General features: G+C 42.8%; 1 protein-coding gene across 46 annotated transcripts in view; it reads left to right on the plus strand.

Annotated features, from left to right (window-relative positions):
• SYT16 (synaptotagmin 16) overlaps window positions 1-21,532 on the plus strand; it is a 260,415-nt gene that overhangs the window by 77,762 nt on the left and 161,121 nt on the right. For 8 of the 46 annotated variants that reach the window (XM_070593153.1, XM_070593179.1, XM_070593168.1 and 5 more), the window contains one exon: window positions 878-1,429. The exons of 18 other annotated variants lie outside the window; for them this stretch is intronic. Coding sequence is in view for 8 of the 28 variants with exons in the window: in XM_070593179.1 (XP_070449280.1) it covers window positions 1,375-1,429 (55 nt within the window). In the remaining 20 variants the exon portion in view is untranslated. Of the gene's footprint in view, window positions 1-877; window positions 1,430-9,350; window positions 9,498-9,589; window positions 9,677-10,822; window positions 10,947-11,406; window positions 11,679-21,532 lie in introns of those variants that run through there. 20 more of the 46 variants (XM_070593155.1, XM_070593152.1, XM_070593151.1 and 17 more) reach the window with 15 other exon arrangements.

A 21,532-nucleotide genomic window follows, 5' to 3' on the forward strand; every position in this document is an offset into this window, starting at 1 on the left:
TTGAAAGGATAAATGAATGAACGAATGATGGGTTCTGGGAATACAACTTGCCACCATGGATGCATGCGGACTTACTTTACACTTTAGTCTACACAGACTTAGTTTATGGCCTTGAGAAGATGGGTGGGCTGGCCAAAAAAATAAAAAACAAAAATGTTTTTTTCCCAGTTACAACTTTTAAAGTTGCCCTTAAGATCTAATGTCCTATGATACCTTAACAGTAGGGTGGCTTTGAATGCTGATGTATACTATTAGGTGACATATAATGCCATTTTCGTGCCTTGAAATAAACAATTTCCTGTTCGTGGGAATTAAAATATGCTCTGCTGTTATGATTATGGACACTGGACTTCATTTACACTATGTTTAGCCTCAACTGAAAATAGCAAAATAGGATCATCCTTCTCTGGGTGGCTTTTTTTTTTCCTGAAGAAAGCTTGGAGACAGTAAAGCTGAAGGGAGGACCTTATATGTGTGCGTGTTGAAAATACAGGCAGAATCGATCTTCTTCGTGAGAAGAGAGCAAACCTTGGATTCACTTAACACAATAGCCTTTTCTGCAAACTTGCTTGTTGTAATGCCGAGGAAAAGAAACCACATGCAACTGGAGAAGTTCCAGACTGACTGGCAAATCTAATATTTTGAGGCAGGTTTCGGAGGAATCAGTTAGGTCGCATCTCTTTAGAATGCAAATAGATGAAATTACTGAGATCTTTCTGAATAACCTCTCCTGTTTTTCTATTTGGCGAGCCCTTTTTGGAAACTTGAAAAGCTAATGACATCTTTGAAATGGTATAAGGAGTTAGAATTTGTTCAGTCTGGGAGAGCATTAATCTCTCTGTAATTCCTTTTTTTTTTGTTTTTTGTATCACTTTAGGATTGGAGATGCCTCATGACTTCTGAAGCTCAGGTCCAAGCAAAGTTTCTTTGCCAGGCCAAACTCCAACTGGAAGGATAAGCTTGGCCTCTGAACTCAGATGAAGCGCGGATGAAACCTATCCATTTTTGCTGTTTTGGTGAAGCAGAAGCTCCACATCTTATGTTGTTGCTGAATCATGCTGTTCCTGTGGAGGAGTCTCATTCAGTCCCATGTGTACTATTTTAGCAGATTTTAGGACTCCCCATTTTTATCTGCAGTCTTGACTTGAAATCTAGACTCACTTATCGAAGTGACATCTTCATCTGGGTGTCCAGTAGGCATCTCTGATTGATCATGTTCAAGACAGACTCTTGATTCCTCCCCACCACCCCTTCCTCCTAAAGCATCCCCCAGTTGTGTCAAGTGGCACCATCTATTTCCTGAGGCCTAAACCTTGGAGTTAACCTTGACTCTTCCATTCTCTTCACACCCTATATCCAGTCTATCGGCTCTACATGTTGTTTTGTCTCTACCTTCAAAAATATATCCACCTCCACTGCTGTCACCCAGGTACAAGCCACCATTAGCCCTCTTTTTTTTTTTTTTTTTGAGGAAGATTAGCCCTGAGCTAATATCTGCCACCAATCCTCCTCTTTTTGCTGAGGAAGGCTGGCCCTGAGCTGACATCCGTGCCCATCTTCCTGTACTTTATATGTGGGACGCCTACCACAGCATGGCTTGCCAAGCGGTGCCATGTCTGCACCCAGGATCCGAACCGGCGAACCCCAGGCCGCCAAAGCAGAACGTGTGCACTTAACAGCTGCACCACCGGGCCAGCCCAATCCCTCTTTTGAATTAAGGGAGCCTCCTAGCTACTCTCCCTTCTTCCACCCTTGGCCCTTCTAGCCTGTTATCCACACAGAAGCAAAAGGAGGCTTTTAAGCTGTAAATTGGACCTTGTTACATTTTGGCTCAAAACCCTCCGGTGGCTTCCGTCATACCTAGAATCAGATCCAAGTTCTCACCATGGCCTAGAGGATCGTGTACGATTTGGCCCAACCTGATTTCCTCCTGCTTTTCTCCTTCCTATGCCCCTAATCACTTTGTCTAGAAGAAAAGCCCTGTCACTCTCTGTGCTTTCACCTGCTTAATTTTTGTTCATAGGTTTGTGGTTTTGGGGGGACATTAAATAATACCCTTTTTTCCTGTTATGTTCTGAATTTTATTAATAGGATGCAAAGGACAGTCAGATGGTGAACAAAATATCAACCTTTTTCGTGATAAAATTGATGGATGAGCATGGCTTTAGATCTTTGGCCAAGAGAGATTCAGCAGTGAAGAGAACAAAGACCCTATTCTCGTGGAACTTATGTTCTAAGACAATAGATTTAAAAAAACCATATATTTCTATGTTTTACCTCTATGTCATATCATATGTATATTTGTATATGTATATACATATATAACAGCCATGAAACAGGACCACAATATGAAATTCCCTACTGCTAGAAATTCTTTGAATTTCTTGACATTGAATTTTTGACGCATCTGATTGAACTGTAGGCACAAATTTAAACTAATTTATTTTGAGGGGAATAAAAAACCCACTTGGAACTATTTGTCAGGGAGGAGTTAATTCTTTATTCGTTTCCTTTGTGAATATGTATTTATGTGTATACATATACCTATACATACACACACGTACATTTATATGAATTAGATATACATTTGTATTTCTCAGCTTACCATGCTGGGTGGTTGTTTTTGATCAGGTTGCCACTATCAAGGAGGTAGATATCCATATGAATTTCATTGCTGGAAAAATTGCTCCTGTATGCTGGAGTACAGTGTGACTATGCCTTGTCAGTTGATCTTTCTATGGACAGAAATCTGCAGACTTCTGGAAACACTGCAGAATGTGTTTGAAGGGTGCTTCTATTTGGAAGACCTTTTCATTAAAGCATGGATTATTAATCCCTTCCCTGCTGACGTCAGTGCATCAATGATACAGTCTTTGCCAAAGATGATCTCATGGATTTGAGGACAAAGGAAATGCACAACATGAATTCAACCCAAATCTTGGAGCATTCTTGTTCCTTGATACAAGCTTGTCTGTCTGTCAAGGTGAAAGATAGGTGCTTTGATTCTTGGCTGCTGTGTGTCTTTGAGTCATTTTTTTCAGAACTAGTTGCTATCAAAATGAAAAGTTCTTAAATATTAAAGATGACTTGCATTATATTTCAAAACCACTTTATAATTTCAACTTCTTATTCAAGTGAAACAACTTCAACCTTCTCGTTGAAATTTACCTTTGAGCAGATTGTTTAGGGGGGACAAAATTTAGATTTATTTCCATCATTGTTCAGGAGATATCCATTAATTTTTGCATAAAGAATGAATGAGAAACATAACTCCTTGTAAGGCTGCTTGTGTATTTTGTCTATGTGGGGCAAATAAATTTGCAGTCCGTGTCATATGCCAAATGATGTGTGTATGTTTGTGCTTTTGCTCATTTTCCTCCATCGAGAGCTTATTTTAGATTCTCAGAGGGGTTTGTGACCCCATACAGTTAAAGTCGCTGTCCTGGAGAGTTCCGTCCTTGCATGGAGGTCTATGGTACTTACACAGCATCTGTTCCCCTCCTTCTGATAATTGTATCTGATGTCTTTGGCCACACTTAGTACACAGGCCTGTGACCCAGCTTTAATTAAGTCCATGAGCCTATCCATTCTCTAGACCACAAGGACAAGTCTATGGCCCTAGTGGTCCAATCAGAGCCCGTTCCAAGATTTTTTTTTTTTTTTTTGAGATATTGAGGAAGGAAGCAATCTTCTGCTGGACTTGGAGCTATATTGACAGAAGCCTGGCACTACTGCTGCCACCTTAAGGGGAAACCCTCCCAAGCTGAACCTAAAGGCAGTACTGTTGACAGCAGAGTCAAGAGGTCAAGAAGGACAGCTTCCTGATACTGTCTGAGCATCTGGATCTGACCACATCTGATTTTAAGTTTTGTGAAACAACCATTTTTTTTTCCTTAAAGCTACTTGAGTTGGTTTTTTTTGTCACTTGCAAATGAGTCAAGACTACTATGTAGCAAAGCTTTCCTAATTATAAACAAAGAACTATAAACAATAATAAAGTAGGGAACTTTTTAGTCGTAGTAACCAAAGCTTTGGCACTGGGGCGTTTTCAGACTGATATATATTGCTGGTCAGTTAACATTGTTGACAAAGGTCGAGTTTGTTGTTCTACTGTAAAAACATTTTGTCTTCACATTACACGGTGCCATGCTGGTAAGACAGGTCGGGGAGATCTGAGCAGTCAATCAGATGGGGAAGATATGGCAGCCACTCAGAGCAATCGGAGTAGGAGCCACATACTGCAGCAAGGCTACCTAAGGGCAAACTGCGGTGATGTCGCAGAACACCCGGCTGAAAAGATGGTGAAGCGGGGGAACACAGAAGTTGGGGGTAAAGGAAAAACAAGACCAAGTGTCCAGTAATAAGGTGACGGAGTAAATAAATTATGGTATGTCCTTATGTTGAAATACCTAGTAGTCTTTAAGAATTATATTTTAGATGTTTATTTATATTCCTGGAAAGATTCATCATATTGCCTGGCAAGAAAAGCATGACATTTTAGAAGAGTATGGTTCCTGTCTTTTTTTTTTTTTTACAGAGTACATGAATATATATAAATATTAATAAAACATTGTCAAAGATACCCCTGAAAATGCAAAAAATGATTATCTAAAGGGAGTGGGATTAGAATGATTCACTTTTTCTTCTTTTGCTTGTGTTGTAATTTTTCTGCAATGAACATGAATTACTTGCATAAAAACACGCAGAAGGTAGCTCTTGAGAGAGAAAATTATTAGTGTTGCAAGCATGTAGGCAAGGCATTTATAGGTGTCAGAGAAATGTAGAGGAGAGACTCAAGAATTATAAAAACATTTTTCTAACTTTTGGAAATAATATAAAACTGAGCTCAACATAGGAGGAGGATTCAAGAAGAAAAGGCAGATCCTGGGGTGCCGTCTTAAAAGAGCAGCGTGACAATGGGTGACCACTGTTTTAGCCTTCCTGTGGCAGCAGGTTCCGATTCAGTTTATTAGGTAGATTTTTCTTCAGTGGGGATATACCTTAACTTTGCTGAAACACACGTGTCCCAGGACGAGTCCTACGTGTCCATCTGACAGAAACGGTTGATGCCCAGAGCAGCCCCGCCTTCTTTTCTACCCTGTTCCCATTTTCCTGACAGACCTCCATCTTCTGTCCTCTGCACCAACGCAACAGCCTCCTAGTGGGTTTTCCTGATTCCAATCTTTTCACCTCTTAAGGACGTTGTGTTAGTTTCTTCTTGCTGTTGTGGCAAATTACCGCAAACTCAGTGGCTTAAAAGTACACAACTTTATTATCATTCAATATGGTGGTTCAGAAGTCTGAAATGTGTCTCGCTGGGATAAAATCAAGGTGTCAGCAGAAATGAATTTCTTTCTGAGGCTCTAGGGGAGAATTTTCTAGCCTTTTCCAGCCTCTGGAGGCAGCCACATTCCTTGGCTTGTGACCCTCTTCCTCCAGCTTCCAAGCCAGCAACAGCTAGTCAAGTGTTTCTCATGCTACCATTTCTCTGGGTCTCTTCTAGTTCCCTCTTCCACTGTTAAGGACCCTTGCGATTACACTGGACCCATCTGGATAATCTATTTTAAGGTAATCTGATTAGCAACCTCAGTTCCACTTGCCACCTGGATGCCCCTTTGCCATGTAACCTAACATGTTCCCAGGCTCCGGGGATTAGGACCTAGACGTCTTTGTGGGCCCATTATTCTGCCTCTGATAGACATCATCCTCATTGCTATCAGAATAAGTTTGCACACCTTGGCAGTCCTCTGTCCTTGTTAAAACCACTGAGCTTCTTAATCGTCCAAAGTCCTTGACTTGACATATGAGATCTGTCACCCTCTGGCTTTGCTTTTATCTAAGTCTTCATGCCCCCCTCCGCCCCCACCCCGCCCCTGCCTCTCAGTCTGTGCTCAGGTACTACTGAACTCATCCCCGCCTCCACCTTGCACACACATGTCTATCACACACACACACACACACACACACACACACACTGCCGTTTCACACCTCTGTGCCTTTGCTGATGCCTGTCCTTTTGCTTTTTATTCATCTGGTTACCACACATCTGATTTTCCTCCTACCTCCCTGTCTTCCTTTGCTGGCTCCCTTTCCTCTCCTGATTTCTAAATGTTTGAGCTGTCAGAACTTGGTCATAACCTTCCTCTCTGTCCTCTGTCTCTTCTTAGATGATCTCATCCATTCTCATGACTTCAACCATCTAATGATTCTCAAATTTATATCCCCAGCACCAGACCTGTCTCTAGACTTGCATATACAATTGCCTACTGGAAATCTTTACTTGGGTGTCCCATAGGCATTGTAGACATTAGGATTCACGGAAGACTTCCTCTTGATTCCCCTCACCCCTAAATTGTTGAAATCATTCACTTGTTGAATAAACGTTCATTATTCTATTCAACATTATAACTAAGTAACTTTTATTCATTGATTACTGCATGTGCCAGACTGTCTTCTAAGTTTTAATCTTCAGGACAGCCTCATTCTTATTTCCACTTTACAGATGAAGAAATTGAGGCCCAGAAAGGTTAAGTGGTCTGCCTAATTTATAGAGCTTTGAGTGGTAGAGCTGGGATTTGAACTTCTACAGTCTGACCGTAGATCTCTGGCCCTCGACTACCAGCTTAAACAGCTAAACAACCTCAGGCTTGTTTCCAGTAAACTCCCCTCAAACCTCCAGGCCAACTTCGGAGCACCTCTTCTGTTTGCTCAGCCCCCTTGCTCACTTCCACCTCAGTGTTAACATGGGATGGGTAGATCTGTGTTTGTCTTTTGTCTCCCTCTGGAGAAGATACATTGACTTATTCATCTTTGTTCCCTCAGCATCTAGCACAGAGCCTGGCACAGGAAGCACTGAAAAACCAAAATAAATGCTCCTGTGTTGTTTCATTATTATCACATAACTCGTGTGCCTGTATCAGTGCGTTGTCTGAGAACCTTCTTCTCCCTTTGCCCTTTGAATGAGGTTCAACATCCTCCGTCTTTATTGCAAAGGTCACTAGCCACTTCCTCATTCTGACAGCACCTGAAATTCTCCTCTTTGAAGCCTTCTGTAACTAATCATTAGTGAGGGGACCATTTCCCTAGTCTCCTTCTCTCTAACAGGAAACTTCTGTGCTTCTGTTGTATTTATAACCTTTGCTCTGTAGGCAGTGTCAATATTTAATTTCGTGTCTGCCCTGTTTATATATTCATTCTTGGTTCTTTCCTTAGCTGTCTGTATTCCATACTAAGTAGTGTCACCTTAGGTTGTCAGCTGCTACCCTGAGCCCTGGTAGCTTTGTTGATTAGAGTTAGGGGCTCAGAGTCATAGGAGAACCATTTTGCCTCTTCTGTGTCAACATCGTCTAACCCAAACTAGCTACTCTGCAAGTTGTTGTTAGTCACATGGGGACCCAGTAAGAGAGAGATGCCAGTCTGTCACCTGTGGGGCAACAGCCTCAAAGCACACGTCCTATAGGGAGTGAGATGAAAGAGTCAGGAATAGTACCGTGGTTAAGAGAAAGGACTTCGGAGCAGACAGACCTGGTTTCAAGTCTCAGCTTCAATAAAACACGAGCTGCTTCGCCCAAAGCAAGTACTTCCATGAGGTTTTTTCCTTTGGTTTGAAAGTGAACCCAGGGTTCTTATGTCTAAAACGAGACTATCTGGCACGTATTTAAAAGTCAATGCACAGTGTCAAAAGAAAGAGCACACTTAGGGCCCAACCTAGTGCCACGTGTCAAGAAGTAAAGGAAAGCCTCATAAATTCTTACTGTGTAAGTGGTAACTTTGCTTGGGTGAAATTTAACTTTTAAGGGAATATAGTGAAGAAAGGGGGCAGAGGGTGGGGTCATTTGGGTGAAGCTTATTCATTGAGATGATAAACCAACGCACCACAGGACCCTTAGTAATTTGTGGGTCTTTGAGAATATTTGAGCGTACTTGAGACCTTTAAGCCAAGATAATGCCTGAGTATCACCATATATGGACTATTTAACTGTGCTATGTAAGGCTTAGAGTTGTCATTTGGGTGAAATTGTAAAGCCAGACTGGAAACTTCGTTGTGGTTTAACCTGAGAGAGAAGGTGTTGGGAGTAGCAGCAGCGGCAGTCTCGTGTATAAACAGCTAGTACGTTGTGCATTCAGAAAGGGTGTCTTTCCTTTTCCATATTAAGTCAAGTACCTGAATTAAATCTTGGTTTGGGTATTTATTTAACCCTCAGAGTTCTGTATAAAAAACTTGTATGGCAGTCGAGTTAGTGCTGGTGTTTATCTTTTGCATCAGGATATGCTACTTGCTTCTCAAACCGCCATGTTTTCTTCTTCATGTATAGGGTTCTCTTGCTTATGAGGGACCCAGCAGAAATAGTCTTCAGTTCCTCACTGTGTAAAATGGTGATGATAATACCCACCTAAGAGAAGTACTGTATGCATTAAATAAGTTCTCTGTGTCCTAAATTCAGCTACAAGCAACAGAAAACGCCCAATTACAGTGACTTAAACAAGTTAGAAGTTTGTTTCTCACGTCAGCAAAGTCCACAGGTAGTTTAATTTGGGGCCATTGTGTTGAATTCCTGATAATCAGGGACCCAGATTTCTCGTGTCTTGTTGCTTCACCATCCTCAACACTTCTCAAAGTTGCACTTCGCACGTCCTTGTGCTTGCATCTCCTTGGCCAGCTCTTAGTCATATGGCCTCATCTAGTTGTTGGGGGTGCTGAGAAATGCTATCTTTTTTCTGGGACAGCCACTTACCCAGCTAATTTGGTGGTTCTGTTCCTAAGGAAGAAGGAGAGAATAGCTACTGGGGGCAACTAGCAGTCTCTAGTGCGGTAGCTGCGATAGCGTCTGCCCTGAGATGTTCTTCAGTCGCTTCTTCCCTTCTCCTCCTACCCTCTTTCCCTTCCCAGCTATTTGCACCTTCATGTTTAGATGGGAAAGTGTTAAGCTTGAAAAGGGAGCTTTTTGGCAGTAAGGAAGGAATTCCTGTGGCCAGTTTTAGTTAATTTGTGATTGTGGAAGAAAATCTTGGCATAGATTAGTATCAAATCATGTGTTGTGCAAAGAGTGTTCACTGTGGGCACAACTGATGTATTAGTATTTGCATTTAAGTAGCTAATTATATTCTCAGCATTTAAAATTGTGGAAAGCAAACGCTTTCCAAAATTACTTCAGAAACTGTTTAGCACTCCATAGACCCATTGTAATTAATAGATGAAAAAGAAGGGATTCTTCTCCAGGAATTTTAGGAGTGTATAATTACAGTTTTCCTGTGCACATATATTCTGTGTTCTCTTCTTAGGAAAATTGCAAGGTTAGGCCTTACTGTGGCTGTCTTTCATGTTTTTGCTTTATTATCTTCTAACATTCTATGATGTAATAATTATGTTCTTCTCAATCTCCACTTGAAGTGAATGAGTCAGAATTTCTCACCTTGAAGGTGAAGTTCAAGAAGAATGATCCGAAAGCTCTTTGTGGCCTACATAGGATTGGTGTTTTATCCTCAAGGAAAAGCAGGTATTTTATCTTCTGTTCTTGTGGCTATTTCACAAGAATGGAAAACTAATGGGAAACTTGGAAATTCTAGAACCAGAGCCATGGTTCAGATTGTGTAAGCCCACTGTGTAAACTCTGTGAAGGCAGGGACTTTTTCTGCCTCAATCCTGGCTGTATCTCCAGAATATGCTTGGTACATGGTAGGCTATCAATAAAAATATGTTGTCTAAATGAACAAACTGAATAAATGAATTGCCGACAGTGGTGGGGGATGTGACTTAGCAGCACATGTGTGAAAGGTAGAGGGGTTTTAATCCACTTAGAACTCAATAGAAGTCAAGATGTGACTTCCAAAAAATTAATGAGACATTAGATGCCAGAAGGAATTTGCTTTCTTTCGGGGTAAAAATAAGGTTGATTCTGCTCAAACTAATGCGAAGAATCAGAATTAGAGTACGTGCTCTGCCTGGCTGATCCTCGTGGGAAGCACAGAATTTCATTCTTAGTGCCACCCCTGTGAAGGACATAGACGCACAGGCGTTGGAGTACCACTTAATCTTGAAATCGCAGTTTGGGGTAGACTTTGGGGGCTATTTATTCCAGTTCCTCTCCTGATTCTTGCATCTTCTCTGCAACTCCCCGAACAAGTGAGAGTCTAGTCTCTGTACATTTTCAGTGATAGGCAACCCAATTCAGTTTGAGGCCTGCCATTTCATTTTCCAGAACATTCTACCTGTATGCGTCGGGAAAAGATGGGTGTGATCAGGAAGATAAAGGAGTATAAAAATAATGCCTAATCAAGGTCACTTGGAAGAAGAAGTCCTTCTGCTGTTTTGAAGAGCTGTAATGTGAAAGAGGAATTGTTTTTTGTGTTGGCTTAATGGGAGAATTGGACTGAGGCATGGGCCAGATGTTAGCTCTGAAGCAGAAATCCTTAACCTGCAGTTTGAGGACCTCAGAGGGCTTTTGTGATGAATTTTAAGGGAGCAACAATACATTCTATGAATGTATTTACAAAATTTTGTTTGTGGATTTTTTTTCCTTGGAGAGGATTTAAAGCTTTCACCAATTTTAAAGGGAATTCTTAGCCCCAAAGATCTGAACACTGTTGTGAGGTCTTCTATATCTCTGAGTTTCTATGCTTTTTTTTTTAAGTATGCATGAAAATAAAATAACAGTTATTTCTTTTATACATAGGAAAATAGACTAATTAGACATTCTATAGTGATTTCTCAGCCGTAATTATGTGACTCCTCTTGTAGGAAGCAGGAATATTTTAAAATCGATTACAACTCAGCAGCGATGGTCCTTCATGCCACATAACTCCACACGTTTCGTTTTCACAGAGTAACAGCTCTTCTATTGGTTCTGGCTTCACAGTTTTACCTGCGACCCTCCAGGTTTTGAACTCCAGGAAGCATGGCTTCATCTCAGCCTGAAGCTCTATGGAGCTATTCAGTGAAGAAATGAGTGATTAAAACTTGAGAAATACTGTATTTTTATTCCAGGTTGCGATATTCCCAGGAGACTAGGCATTTTGTCTCCATCAGCATCCCAGCTGCGATCTTGCACTTGCTTTTTATTGTGGGGGCCGTAGGCACAAATAAGAGAAACAAAGCACTTTTATGATTAACCAAAATATTTATGGCCAGAGTCTGAGTCTAGTCAGGGCAGCAAATTACATCTGTTCCCTAAAGGGAATAATTACTTACAGTTTGATAGCTAATGAATAATAATTTGGAGCAAATTCATCAGGAAGATAATTTTGCCCATAACGAGAGAGCTAATAATGCCGCTGAACAGGTGGTTTTGTATTTGCAAAAAATGAAACCATTACATTAGGAAGGCAGTAGGTTCTGGTAGCTATCATGGTGAGTCAGACCGGTTTCTCTACCTCCTCTTTAGCAAACATTCCTTTGGTGGTTCTCACACTCACATAAGCAACTGCCTTCCCTTTACCCCTTTCAGATGGAAACTGCAGTTCGGTGCAGTTGAAGTGTGTTATTATCAACTTGAAGGAGGGTGACAAGTCATTATGGCTTAGAAAAAATTAGTGACCTCGAGTTAAGAGAAGAAGGGGAGGTGGAGGTGCATTTTTAGGAAATATTTAGGTAGCCTCAAGGATTGTTGAATCGACTTTCCGAAGAAAGTACCATGCCTGGTTTAACCTGCTTTGCAGCTGTGGATGTTCCACAGAGCCGGGTGAGTTGGTTGTTCTGAACAATTCTCAGGCTAACTTTGGTGTTTTGAAAGAAGGGGAGAGTTTTCTTTGAAAATAGTAAAAGAACTGTGATAGTTGTAAATTTGATATTTTATTTACTAAGATTTTGTTTGATTGTAAATTAACTTGAGAATCTCCTAGCGCTGGGAGTGTAAGCCCCTTGTGGACCTGTGTCCCATGAGTTCATCTGACCATGACGGGAAATGGAGGGAGGTTGAGAGTTGGAACTGGCCAGAGGCAGGAGGTGCCATGGATGCCTGGAAAGGAGGGAAAGGAGGGTGACCAGAGCTGCATTTGGACTGCTTTGCTCTTTCCCCCATCGCTAAAGACAGGAACGAACATTCAGGGGGCCTACAGGAAGCAGGTGATAGAAAGCTGTTGGCTGTGCAGCAATTGGCAGGAAGATAGCATATAACCAAGTTTTCACTCTCCCATGCTTCTATCAATTTTTAAACTAGTTTTGACCTTGGCACAGAGCTTTGAGCTGAGTGAGCCTATGTACAGCCTCCCTTCTGTGTGTCTGAGTACCTAGCCCAGAGTGGTTGTATACGAGGATTAGGGATCTGTAGTCATCAGAAATCCCATGGCAACGTGGTCTGGCATTGGTGGACACCTGATTCTTTTAGGTGAGAGGCTAGTCTTCTGGGGCTTGGCAGGAATGGTGGCAATTAGATTTTGTTCTCATTCACAAAGCTTGTTTCTTTGCTATAGGATTGGCTCATGTTTGTATATACTGGCTACTCCTCTGTTCAAGGGCACACTGGAGGCGTCTGGTTATTTTTTAATAACCTTGGTTAAGAACTGAGCATTGCTTCCTCCGGGGGCTAGAACATAGCATACAGATTGTTATCGGGAACGCGATAATGAGGATAAGTGCATAAATAAGGATAAAAGCCCATCCCGAAGCACTCTTCTCGCAGGAAGAAAGGTGATTTAATAGACATAAGCCTGACAGTTCCTGTGTGCATAGTCATTAGTGACAACCTGTGACTGGCTGGGGGGAGGACTTTGTACTGTGGAATAAGAACATCGCTAAAGGTCTATGAAAAATCCTTGTACTAACCAAATGTTTGCTGCTTTGCCTCGTCAGCATTGGCTTAGTTGTGCTTTTCTATCAATCCCGAGGCCCAGAAGAACAGTGATCCGGAGACTACCAGTAAACAACCTTCTGGTTATTATTTATGTGGTTGGTTGTTCCAGCTGCGCTCAGTACGTCTCTGTGAGAACTGGGGGAGCAGAGGCTGTGAAGTTTGCTGGTGAAGCCTCTCGGGTTTGGCAGACTAGAAAACGTTGTTGGAGTCACTGGAGGTTTGGGTGGTGGGTATAAAATGAGGAAAGAAAATTCTAAGCATCTTTAATTTCATACAGAATATATCCCTTTCTGGGAACAAGATAAGGTCAAAATATATTTTGACCTTTCTTTCTTTTCTTCTTTTTTTTTAAAGCTTCTATTGTTTTTAAGTTATCTAATAGCATTTTATTGTAGCCAATTTGATTAATGAAAAAAAATGCCACAATGAAGCCACTCAGAGAGGACCATTGTTATGATTTTGATGTGTTCCTTCATAGTTATTTATATATCTACATCTGTATTTTTTTAAAAGAATATTTTACGTGTTTTAAAACTTTTGAGTTAGGATAGTTGGAACATTTTTCTATAGTCCTTTTAATGGCTGCACAGAATTCCTTTGTGTTGCTGTATTAAAATTGATTTAATACCTTTCTCATGTTATTGAATTTTATGTTGTTTCCAAATTTTCTCTATTATGAACAGCATTGCAATTAATATCTTTACAGTATCTTTGTGCATATTCATGATTATTTTCTTAGAATAAATTCTTTAAGTGTAATAGCTGGGTCAGAGACTCTGGAATTTTTATGGTGTTTGATAAGTATCATAAAACTGCCCTCTAAAAAATTTGTACCCCCACCAGCAGTGTCCTTTCATTAAGTTGACCTTCATGCTCTTGCCATCTTTTGGATATACGGGAGGACTAGAGAGCATGACATCAAAGGTGACAGCAGGATAATGTTATATTGGAAGTGGGCACGGCTTTAACCAGTTGAATGCAGACTGGGCACCGTGGTCAGCAACCAGCACACCTGACTCCTTTGTACCTGAGACATCCCCGTATCATCCTTCCAGAGGATTGGTACCATTCCTACTCAGAGAAGTCTGTGGGTTGGCCTCCCCATTCCAAGGGTGCAATCACAGACCCCACCTGTGGTCTGTTTTTTTATAGGCTTCTGGTCTCTGGCAGGAGTCTGAAAGGGAAACTTGGTATGGGGACACACAGAGAGACCCTCCTATCTCCCTAAACTCTCTCATCCCATCTTTGTGTGTGGTTTTTTTTTTTTTTTTTTTTTGAGGAAGATTAGCCCTGAGCTAACTACTGCCAGTCCTCCTCTTTTTTGCTGAGGAAACCTGGCCCTGAGCTAACATCGTGCCCATCTTCCTCTACTTTATATGCAAGGCGTGCCAAGCGGTGCCATGTCCGCACCCGGGATCCGAACCCGCGAACCCCGGGCCGCCGAGAAGCGGAACGTGCGAACTTAACCGCTGCGCCACCGGGCCGGCCCCTCTCACCCCGTCTTGACTGTACACCTTATTTACGCATGAAGCTGAGCTACTTATGACTCATGTATGTAGGTACTGCATGGTATCTAGTGTCGAAGCCTCCTTATGTGGTGGGTGTGAGTCCCGGAAATGTCTGCTGAGTGGACCAGCCTGACAGCTCTGCTCACTCAATGTGGACAGCAAAAACCTACTGCTAGACTTCCAAGTCCAGGGCAGTTTTAACATGGTTGGTAGCCTTGGCCATGGCTGTTTTTGGAAACACTGATCAGGCATGCACAGAAGCATTAATAAAATGTCAGGTTTGTTAGTTACAGTCTCTTTTTTGGTGGAATAGTTTTTACTCTGTGAGTTTGGGAAAGCTAGGCTAGTTGCCATGGCAACACAAAAGCTTTCAAGCCCTTGTTTGTTTGTTATTCCTTTGTCAGATTATGGAGTGGTCTGTGGAGCCTCTTGAAAGATGTGCTGCTCAGTGCTTGACAGTTAAATTACCACGTTGGCTGTCAAGGCTGAGAGCTGGGAGGAGGTGAGGGGACAGCTCCTTTCTCATTCTGTTTTCACAAAGACTCTGGCTTTAGAAAGAAGGCACCTGAATCTGGAGCAAGAGGTATCACTCGGTGCCTCTGAAATTACAAAAGAAAATCATCGAAAGTTAGAAACACCAAACCTGTGTTTTTTGTCCTGTTTCCCAACCCCCCCCCCAACCTCCGTCCCTAAATATGGGAATATATAGTACAGTTACTTTCTCTTGAGAGTCCAAGGGTGCAGGAGCTGTTCTATCAATCTGTGGTTGATGCCGGGAAAACAAAACAAAGTCGCCCTTTTCAGGATGGGAGGTGCCACCTTACCGTCCTTGCCTGTGCTCCGAGTGAGGAGAGCGTACAGTGCCAGCGTGCTCCTTCCTCAGCTACCGCCACTGGTTGTGGGCAGGAACCAGCACAGTCCTCAGACTCTGGGGGCCTTGTGCCTCGTCAGTAGGGGCGGGCTCAGTGTGGATAGAGGTTTAGGTCGTCAGACACATGTAGGATTGCCTAGATAGCCAGCCGTTTGAACATTGTAAAAACAATTTATTTTCTGTTTAAGGGAAAAATAAATTTCTATAGTAGAAAAATTAGAAAAATGCAAAATAAGGAAAAAATTTAAAAATCACCTGTATTTCATTCCTCCCCCACCCCCCAAATTAACATTTTGGTATAAATTTTATATGTGTTTATGTGTATGTGTACATGTTCATATATGATATGTGTGTGTACACGTATACACATGCATATAAACGCACACCTTCATGTATGTGCATTGCTATTGTTTTTGTAGAAATACGAGATTTTGTTGCATGTACTTTTCCTGCATAAATTTTTCATTCACCATGTAACATGAGAGGTTTCCATACTTGTAACTTTAATGATTGTATAACGTTTTTAAAAAATCACATAGAGAGGCCGGCCCTGTGGCCAGGTTAAGTTAAGTGATTGAGTTCGCGCTCTCTGCTTCAGCGGCCCAGGGTTTCGCTGGTTTGGATCCTGGGCACGGACATGGCACCACTCATCAGGCCATGTTGAGGCAGCGTCCCATGTAGCACAACCAGAGGCACTCACAGCTGGAATTTACAGCTATGTACCGGGGGGCTTTGGGGAGAAGAAGAAAAAAAAATTGGCAATTGATGTTAGCGCGGGTGCCAATCTTTAAAAAAAGAAAAAATCACATAGATATATTATGATTTGATTTTACCCTTCCTTTGATGTTTGACATTTAGGTTACTTCTTATTTTCTACTTCTTTTAACAATTCTGGGCTTACATTCTCATGCACCTAGATGTAAATAGCTTAAAAAAGAATCCAGCAAATCAGCAAGTGCCCATTAAATGTTAGTCATCTAAATTTTCTTTTTTTTTCAAACTGGTGAATCAGCCTGAGAAAAACTCTGTAATGGCCGGAAATACTTTATGAAGATTGAAATCTTAACCCTGCCATGTTAGCTCCAGAATCAAGGCGTGATTATTCAAAGGAAACTTCAGGGAGAGACGGTGTGGTTTGGGACTGAGCTGCTGGGTAAAATATTTGTAGGATGCGTTAAGTTGCATCTCGCCCAAGGCCAAGGAGAAGGCCAGTTCTTTCACTGCACTGAGACTTTGCTGTGATGACCCTACAGCGTGTGACACAGCGTAGTGGACAGACTGGCCTGGTCTGCCACCAGCCAGCTTGTAGGACCTGCACAAGTCCTGTGCCTCCTTAACTGTGAAGTGATAGAATTGTTCCGGTTGACCTCTGAGCTTCCTTTCAGATCGAAAATTCAGTGGTTTGAAGCTGACTCTGGTCCATTTAATTCACTTGTAATAACCTGTGGAGAAAGCAGCATGGGCTTTTAGCATACCTCCCAGCGTTTAAAACCTTGCGGCCTGGGCAAATTGCTGCAATTTTATTATAATGAACCCAGTACTGTTTAGTGAAAGAGTATGTTTGCTTGCCCACTGCCCATTCCTTCTTTCCTCCTAATTTTGCTGGTGTATGTGTGTGTGTGTGTGTGTGTGTGTGTGGTGGTGGTGGAGGGGGCAGCATTCCCTACTGCAGGCCTTCTGGGTGGTGCTGTCAATCAAGGGGCTCTGCTCCTCCAGCCTGGAGGTCTGCATGTCCCTTCAGCAGAGACTCAGGGCCTGCAGTAATCAAACCTGGTTCATGCTGGTAGTGGATTCCATTCATTCTTCCCATCTAGATGCCCAAACTGCCCTCATTGTGGCTGTTTTTAGGTCTTGTTCTCTTTTCCTTCTAATCTGTGGACTTTGCATATCTTTGCATACTGGGGTTTCACTTTTTCCCCAGAGTCAGATTGCATCATCTGCCTCAGAAACCCCCCAGCCCTTCATTGCTGGTGCTGGCCTGGTCCTGGTTCTCCTGCTGATCAGGGCTTTGTGACCAACAGGCAGGTCCCCCCATCCCTCTAAGCCTCTGTCTGGGTCCTGATCTGTATCAGGCAGGGTAATAAAACCAATTTAGTAAGGTTGTGGGGGGATGGAACTGACCACAGGACACTGTAAGCACAGGGTTGGTGCACGGTAAGAGCGTGATGAACGCTAGTTTCTCTTCAACATGGAGTTGCACTGGGAGAGTGCTTGCACTGGGCCCTGTGAATTTAGCACCTTCATCTGAATGCATTGCACAAGGATCCTAAATCAACAGACTTAGAAGAGTGTTTCTGATAACAATTGTGCTTAATTTGTTCTTGAGCTTTCTTTGCATTGTGGTAGGCACATAGTAGGTGCTTTCCAAATACAAATTCCTTTGAATGATTTTTCAAGACCATTGAACAAAGGCATAGGAAAAAAATTGTTATATATGTACTTAGTATTACACTTGATAATCATCAGTATGTTAATCAACTGCGCAAAGGGCACAAGTATTCTGGCCCTTTGGCCACGGCTTGGAAATATTTTAGCTGAGAGCCTTTATTTAACTGTATCGCTTTCATGGAATTTCAGTTGTACAGGAATGTTTTAATTATCGGAATCTTCTTTAGAAAAAGCCTCTGAGATTTGAGATAGGTTTACGTATTATTATGTGAGCCACAATTTGCTTTAAGAGCTTATCTAAATCCCATCTGTTTGATTGGAAAAGGGAACTCGGAATGAATCCATCTCATTTTCAGTTTTCTTCCTTGGAGAGAATCGTGATTGAAAGTCAGAGTGAGGTTATGTGCTGCCTTTTTTGATGGTTTCTAGAGGAAGTTTTAGGGTTTCCATAGTAATGCATGAGGAGTCATCATTTTCTGCCATGATTTCCCAGCAAAGAGAAAAACGTTGGTAACCATGGTTTAGTATAAATGGAAAAATTGAGAGTAGATCGTTCTAAATATGTTCTGGCTATTGGGGGATGGGTGGGGCAGAGCATTGTACTATCAACTGAAGGTGATGGACTCCAGCTCCACAAGGTGGATAAGACAGTCTGTTTACTGATCGTCTAGTGGCAATGTCAGAGAAATACTGGGCATTTTGACCAGGCATGAGACAGCTGGAGGTCCTGCCACATTGCCCCTGAGAGTGACTGGAGAGTTTGCGTTTGAGAAAATACTGACGTTGCTGCATCTCCTCCATCTTCTCCCTTTCCCTTTTCTTCCTCCCTCTCACATTTTCTCTTCTTTTTTCAAATTTTTCCCTTGGCCTTTCCCTCTGCCCCCTGCCGCACCCTTTCCCCTTCTCTGCTCTGTGTCTGCTCTTACAGCTGTGGTCCCTGACATTCAGCAGGCAGAGGAGAGTGGCACAGGATGCTGGTGGGGCCCCACAGAGAGCGGGGTCACGTTCCTGGGCACTGTCCCTGGCATCCTTTCGTCACCTTCAGGCTGCCGGGCCTGGCATGTTCTTTTCCTTGTAACAGTTAAGCCTGTTTACAGGTTTTCTAAAAATAACAGTGTTTTACCTCATGTCACAAGGTGTACCTGCACATCCTTGTTTTGTTAAATCTGAACAAATTGTTCTCATTGGTGGATTTAGAGGCAGTAAACAGGCCTCCTCAGCAGCTGTCCAGCGTAAGTGTGGACCTGTCTTACAGACAACACAGCCAGCAGAAAGGATGGGGCCAGTAACAGTGTTCTCACCCACGTTGGTGATGGTCGGTTGGGGACTTCCCAGTGGGCAGTGATGTCTCTGCGACTCCATTTACAAGAGCTTCAAAGTTTGCATTTGCTTTAAACTGATTTTACGTTGAAGTAGTATTCTGTTATGGTTTTTAAAGTTGGTTATTATTCATAATCGCTGGAGCAAGCACAGTGTTAACAGCAACTATCCCCAGCAGTTTACAATTTTCTTCTCTGCTTATTTAACAAAAAATTAAGTGATTTAGTAAGTCCGAGAGAAGTCAAAGTGATCCTTTGCCTCAGGAGAAGACTAACTTCCTTACCTCGCCAGTTGTGAAGGAAGGTCCCTTGAAAGTAAGAGACATAAGAACTGAAAGACTGACTTAGCTTTTAGGTTTTATTTAACAGTTTTCAGCTCCTACCTACGCTCCACTTCTTTTGGTTAAAGTCACCAAAGCACTTGCTGACAAAGTCTCTGACGGCCTTGGCACCAGTCAAGGTAATTGTCTTGGCACACTGCTACTTTAGATGGGAGGAAGCCCACCCTCTCCTTTCCATGCAGACCAGGGGAGGACTGGGGACAGTTTCCAATGAGAGAAAATTGTTGTTATTGCAGTTTCAATGGCGGAAATGCAAGTTGGTATTAGGTACCGGACTTTCCAGGTGTGATGTGGCTTTTGTGTTTGTTGGGTCAGAGAACTGGAGGAAAGAGGAAGAATGGGACCTTCTCCTTGCTGTGACATGTCCCCAGAAAGACACATGTTTTTGGTCAGCCTTGGAATCCATCCATTCATCCATGAATCCATCCAACATGTATTGAAGGAATCACTTGAACAGGTAGTAGGGGGTATGCATGACACGAGCGTCCTGCTTTCAAGGAGCTGTGGTCCAGTGAGGAGTGCCCACTCTAACTTTCATCTGATGGCACTTCTGCACCCCTTCCCAAAACATGTACAGTGTTTCAGGAAGGAAACTTGAGGGGAAGAGACCACACACATCTAGATAGTAAGTTTAATATAAATTCTCAGTTAATTATCTAAGGATAAAGAAACTTGTAAGATTTGAGATGCTTAAACAGGGCAGAGATGGCTATGAGCTCTCTCTTCACACCTTTTCCTCCTCACCTCTTCCCTGGTGTTTAGTGAATGATACTGTACTTAAGCCATGAGAAACACTGTATGAGACTGAGGATGGGGAGGGGTACAAGGAATATTAGATATTTACTTTCAAGGTCTGCATAGCGCAGAAAAATTAGCCATGAAAAGCTGCCCAGCTTGCCAGGTATTAAATGTTTGCCAGGTAAGTGGTATGCAAACCTTCGGAGTTGGCTGGTGAGGAGTCATGTAAGAGGGGGCCTGCAGCAGCACCGGACTGGGGAGGAGTCACGTAAGAGGGGGCCTGGAGCAGCATTGGACTGGGGAGGTGTTCTTGGGGAGGGGGTTGGATTACAGGACCAGAGGCTTAGAAATGGACAAGTACCACTCTGTCCAAGAAAATGAGTTAAAGGTGCTAATTTTGTTGAACTAGAAGCTTCCCTTAGGGACACGGTGGGATAATCTTGGGGAGGTTGCTTGGGGTTGGACCCCATACAGCCTTAAGAGATAAGCAAAGTACTCTGGGCTTTATCTTGTAGCTAATGAGAAACCACGAGCACCTGTTGAGAGAGAGTGACGTGGTTAAAACAGTACTTGCTGAAGATGAATTAGGTGCAGTGCTAAGAATGGTGATTCAGGGGCCTGGGAGAGCATGGACACAGGGAATCTGAAGGGACTTGGGGTAGTTCATAGGGTAACACCAAGGACATGAACCAAGGGGTCATGGTGCTTCGAAACTGGGCAGCAGAAGCCTGCAGGGACTTGAGTCATTTTCTCCTCTGACCTCACTGGTTGCGTGATGCCCTCTCAGCACTGATCGTCAGTCTGTTTTAGGTCGGGAAAGTTACATGTTTACACAGTGAGACAGCTAATAAATCTCTCTTGTGCACTTTTAGTCCAAGGGAAGGCACCTGTGTTAGTCTGCTGGGGCTGCCGTAACTATACTGCAGACTGGGGGCTTAAACGACAGAGGTGTATCTTCTCACAGTTCTGGAGGCTGGAAGCCCGGAGCAGGGTGTCAGCAGGTTGATTTCATTCTGAGGCCTCTCTCCTCGGCTTCCAGATGGCTGTATTCCCCCTTTGACTTCACAACGTCTTTCCTCTGTGCACACACACCCTGTGTCCGAATTTCCTCCTCTCATTAGGACATCAGTCACAGAGGGCTAGAGCCCACCCAAAAGACATCATTATCACTTAGTTACCTCTTTAAAGCCCCTATCCCAAATAGGGTCACATGCCCAGGTACTGGGGATTAGGCCTTCAATGTTGAATTTGGGGGCGGGGACGACACAATTCAATCTGTAACTGCACCCAAGGAGGAAGAAGATGAGGCGCAGCAGGAGGACAAGGCCAGCCATCTCCTCTGACCCCTCCTCCTGGCCCTTGCTCTGTGTCTCTTGTGGTAAAATGGCCAACCCCGAATAGAAAGTCCCCAGAACCAGCTTTCTGTCACGCTTTTGCAGGAGAATTTAGGCTGATGTCATCTGGGGGCTTTTCAACTCCCAATTTTAGGATTAGCAGTCTTTCTCCTTTTTTTCCTTTTCAGTTCTCTGGCAATGCTAGTTTCTTGCCATATTTATTGCAGTCATCTGTTTATGTGCAT

Source organism: Equus przewalskii, chromosome 25, assembly GCF_037783145.1.
Source record: "Equus przewalskii isolate Varuska chromosome 25, EquPr2, whole genome shotgun sequence".
Lineage (NCBI taxonomy): Eukaryota > Metazoa > Chordata > Mammalia > Perissodactyla > Equidae > Equus > Equus przewalskii.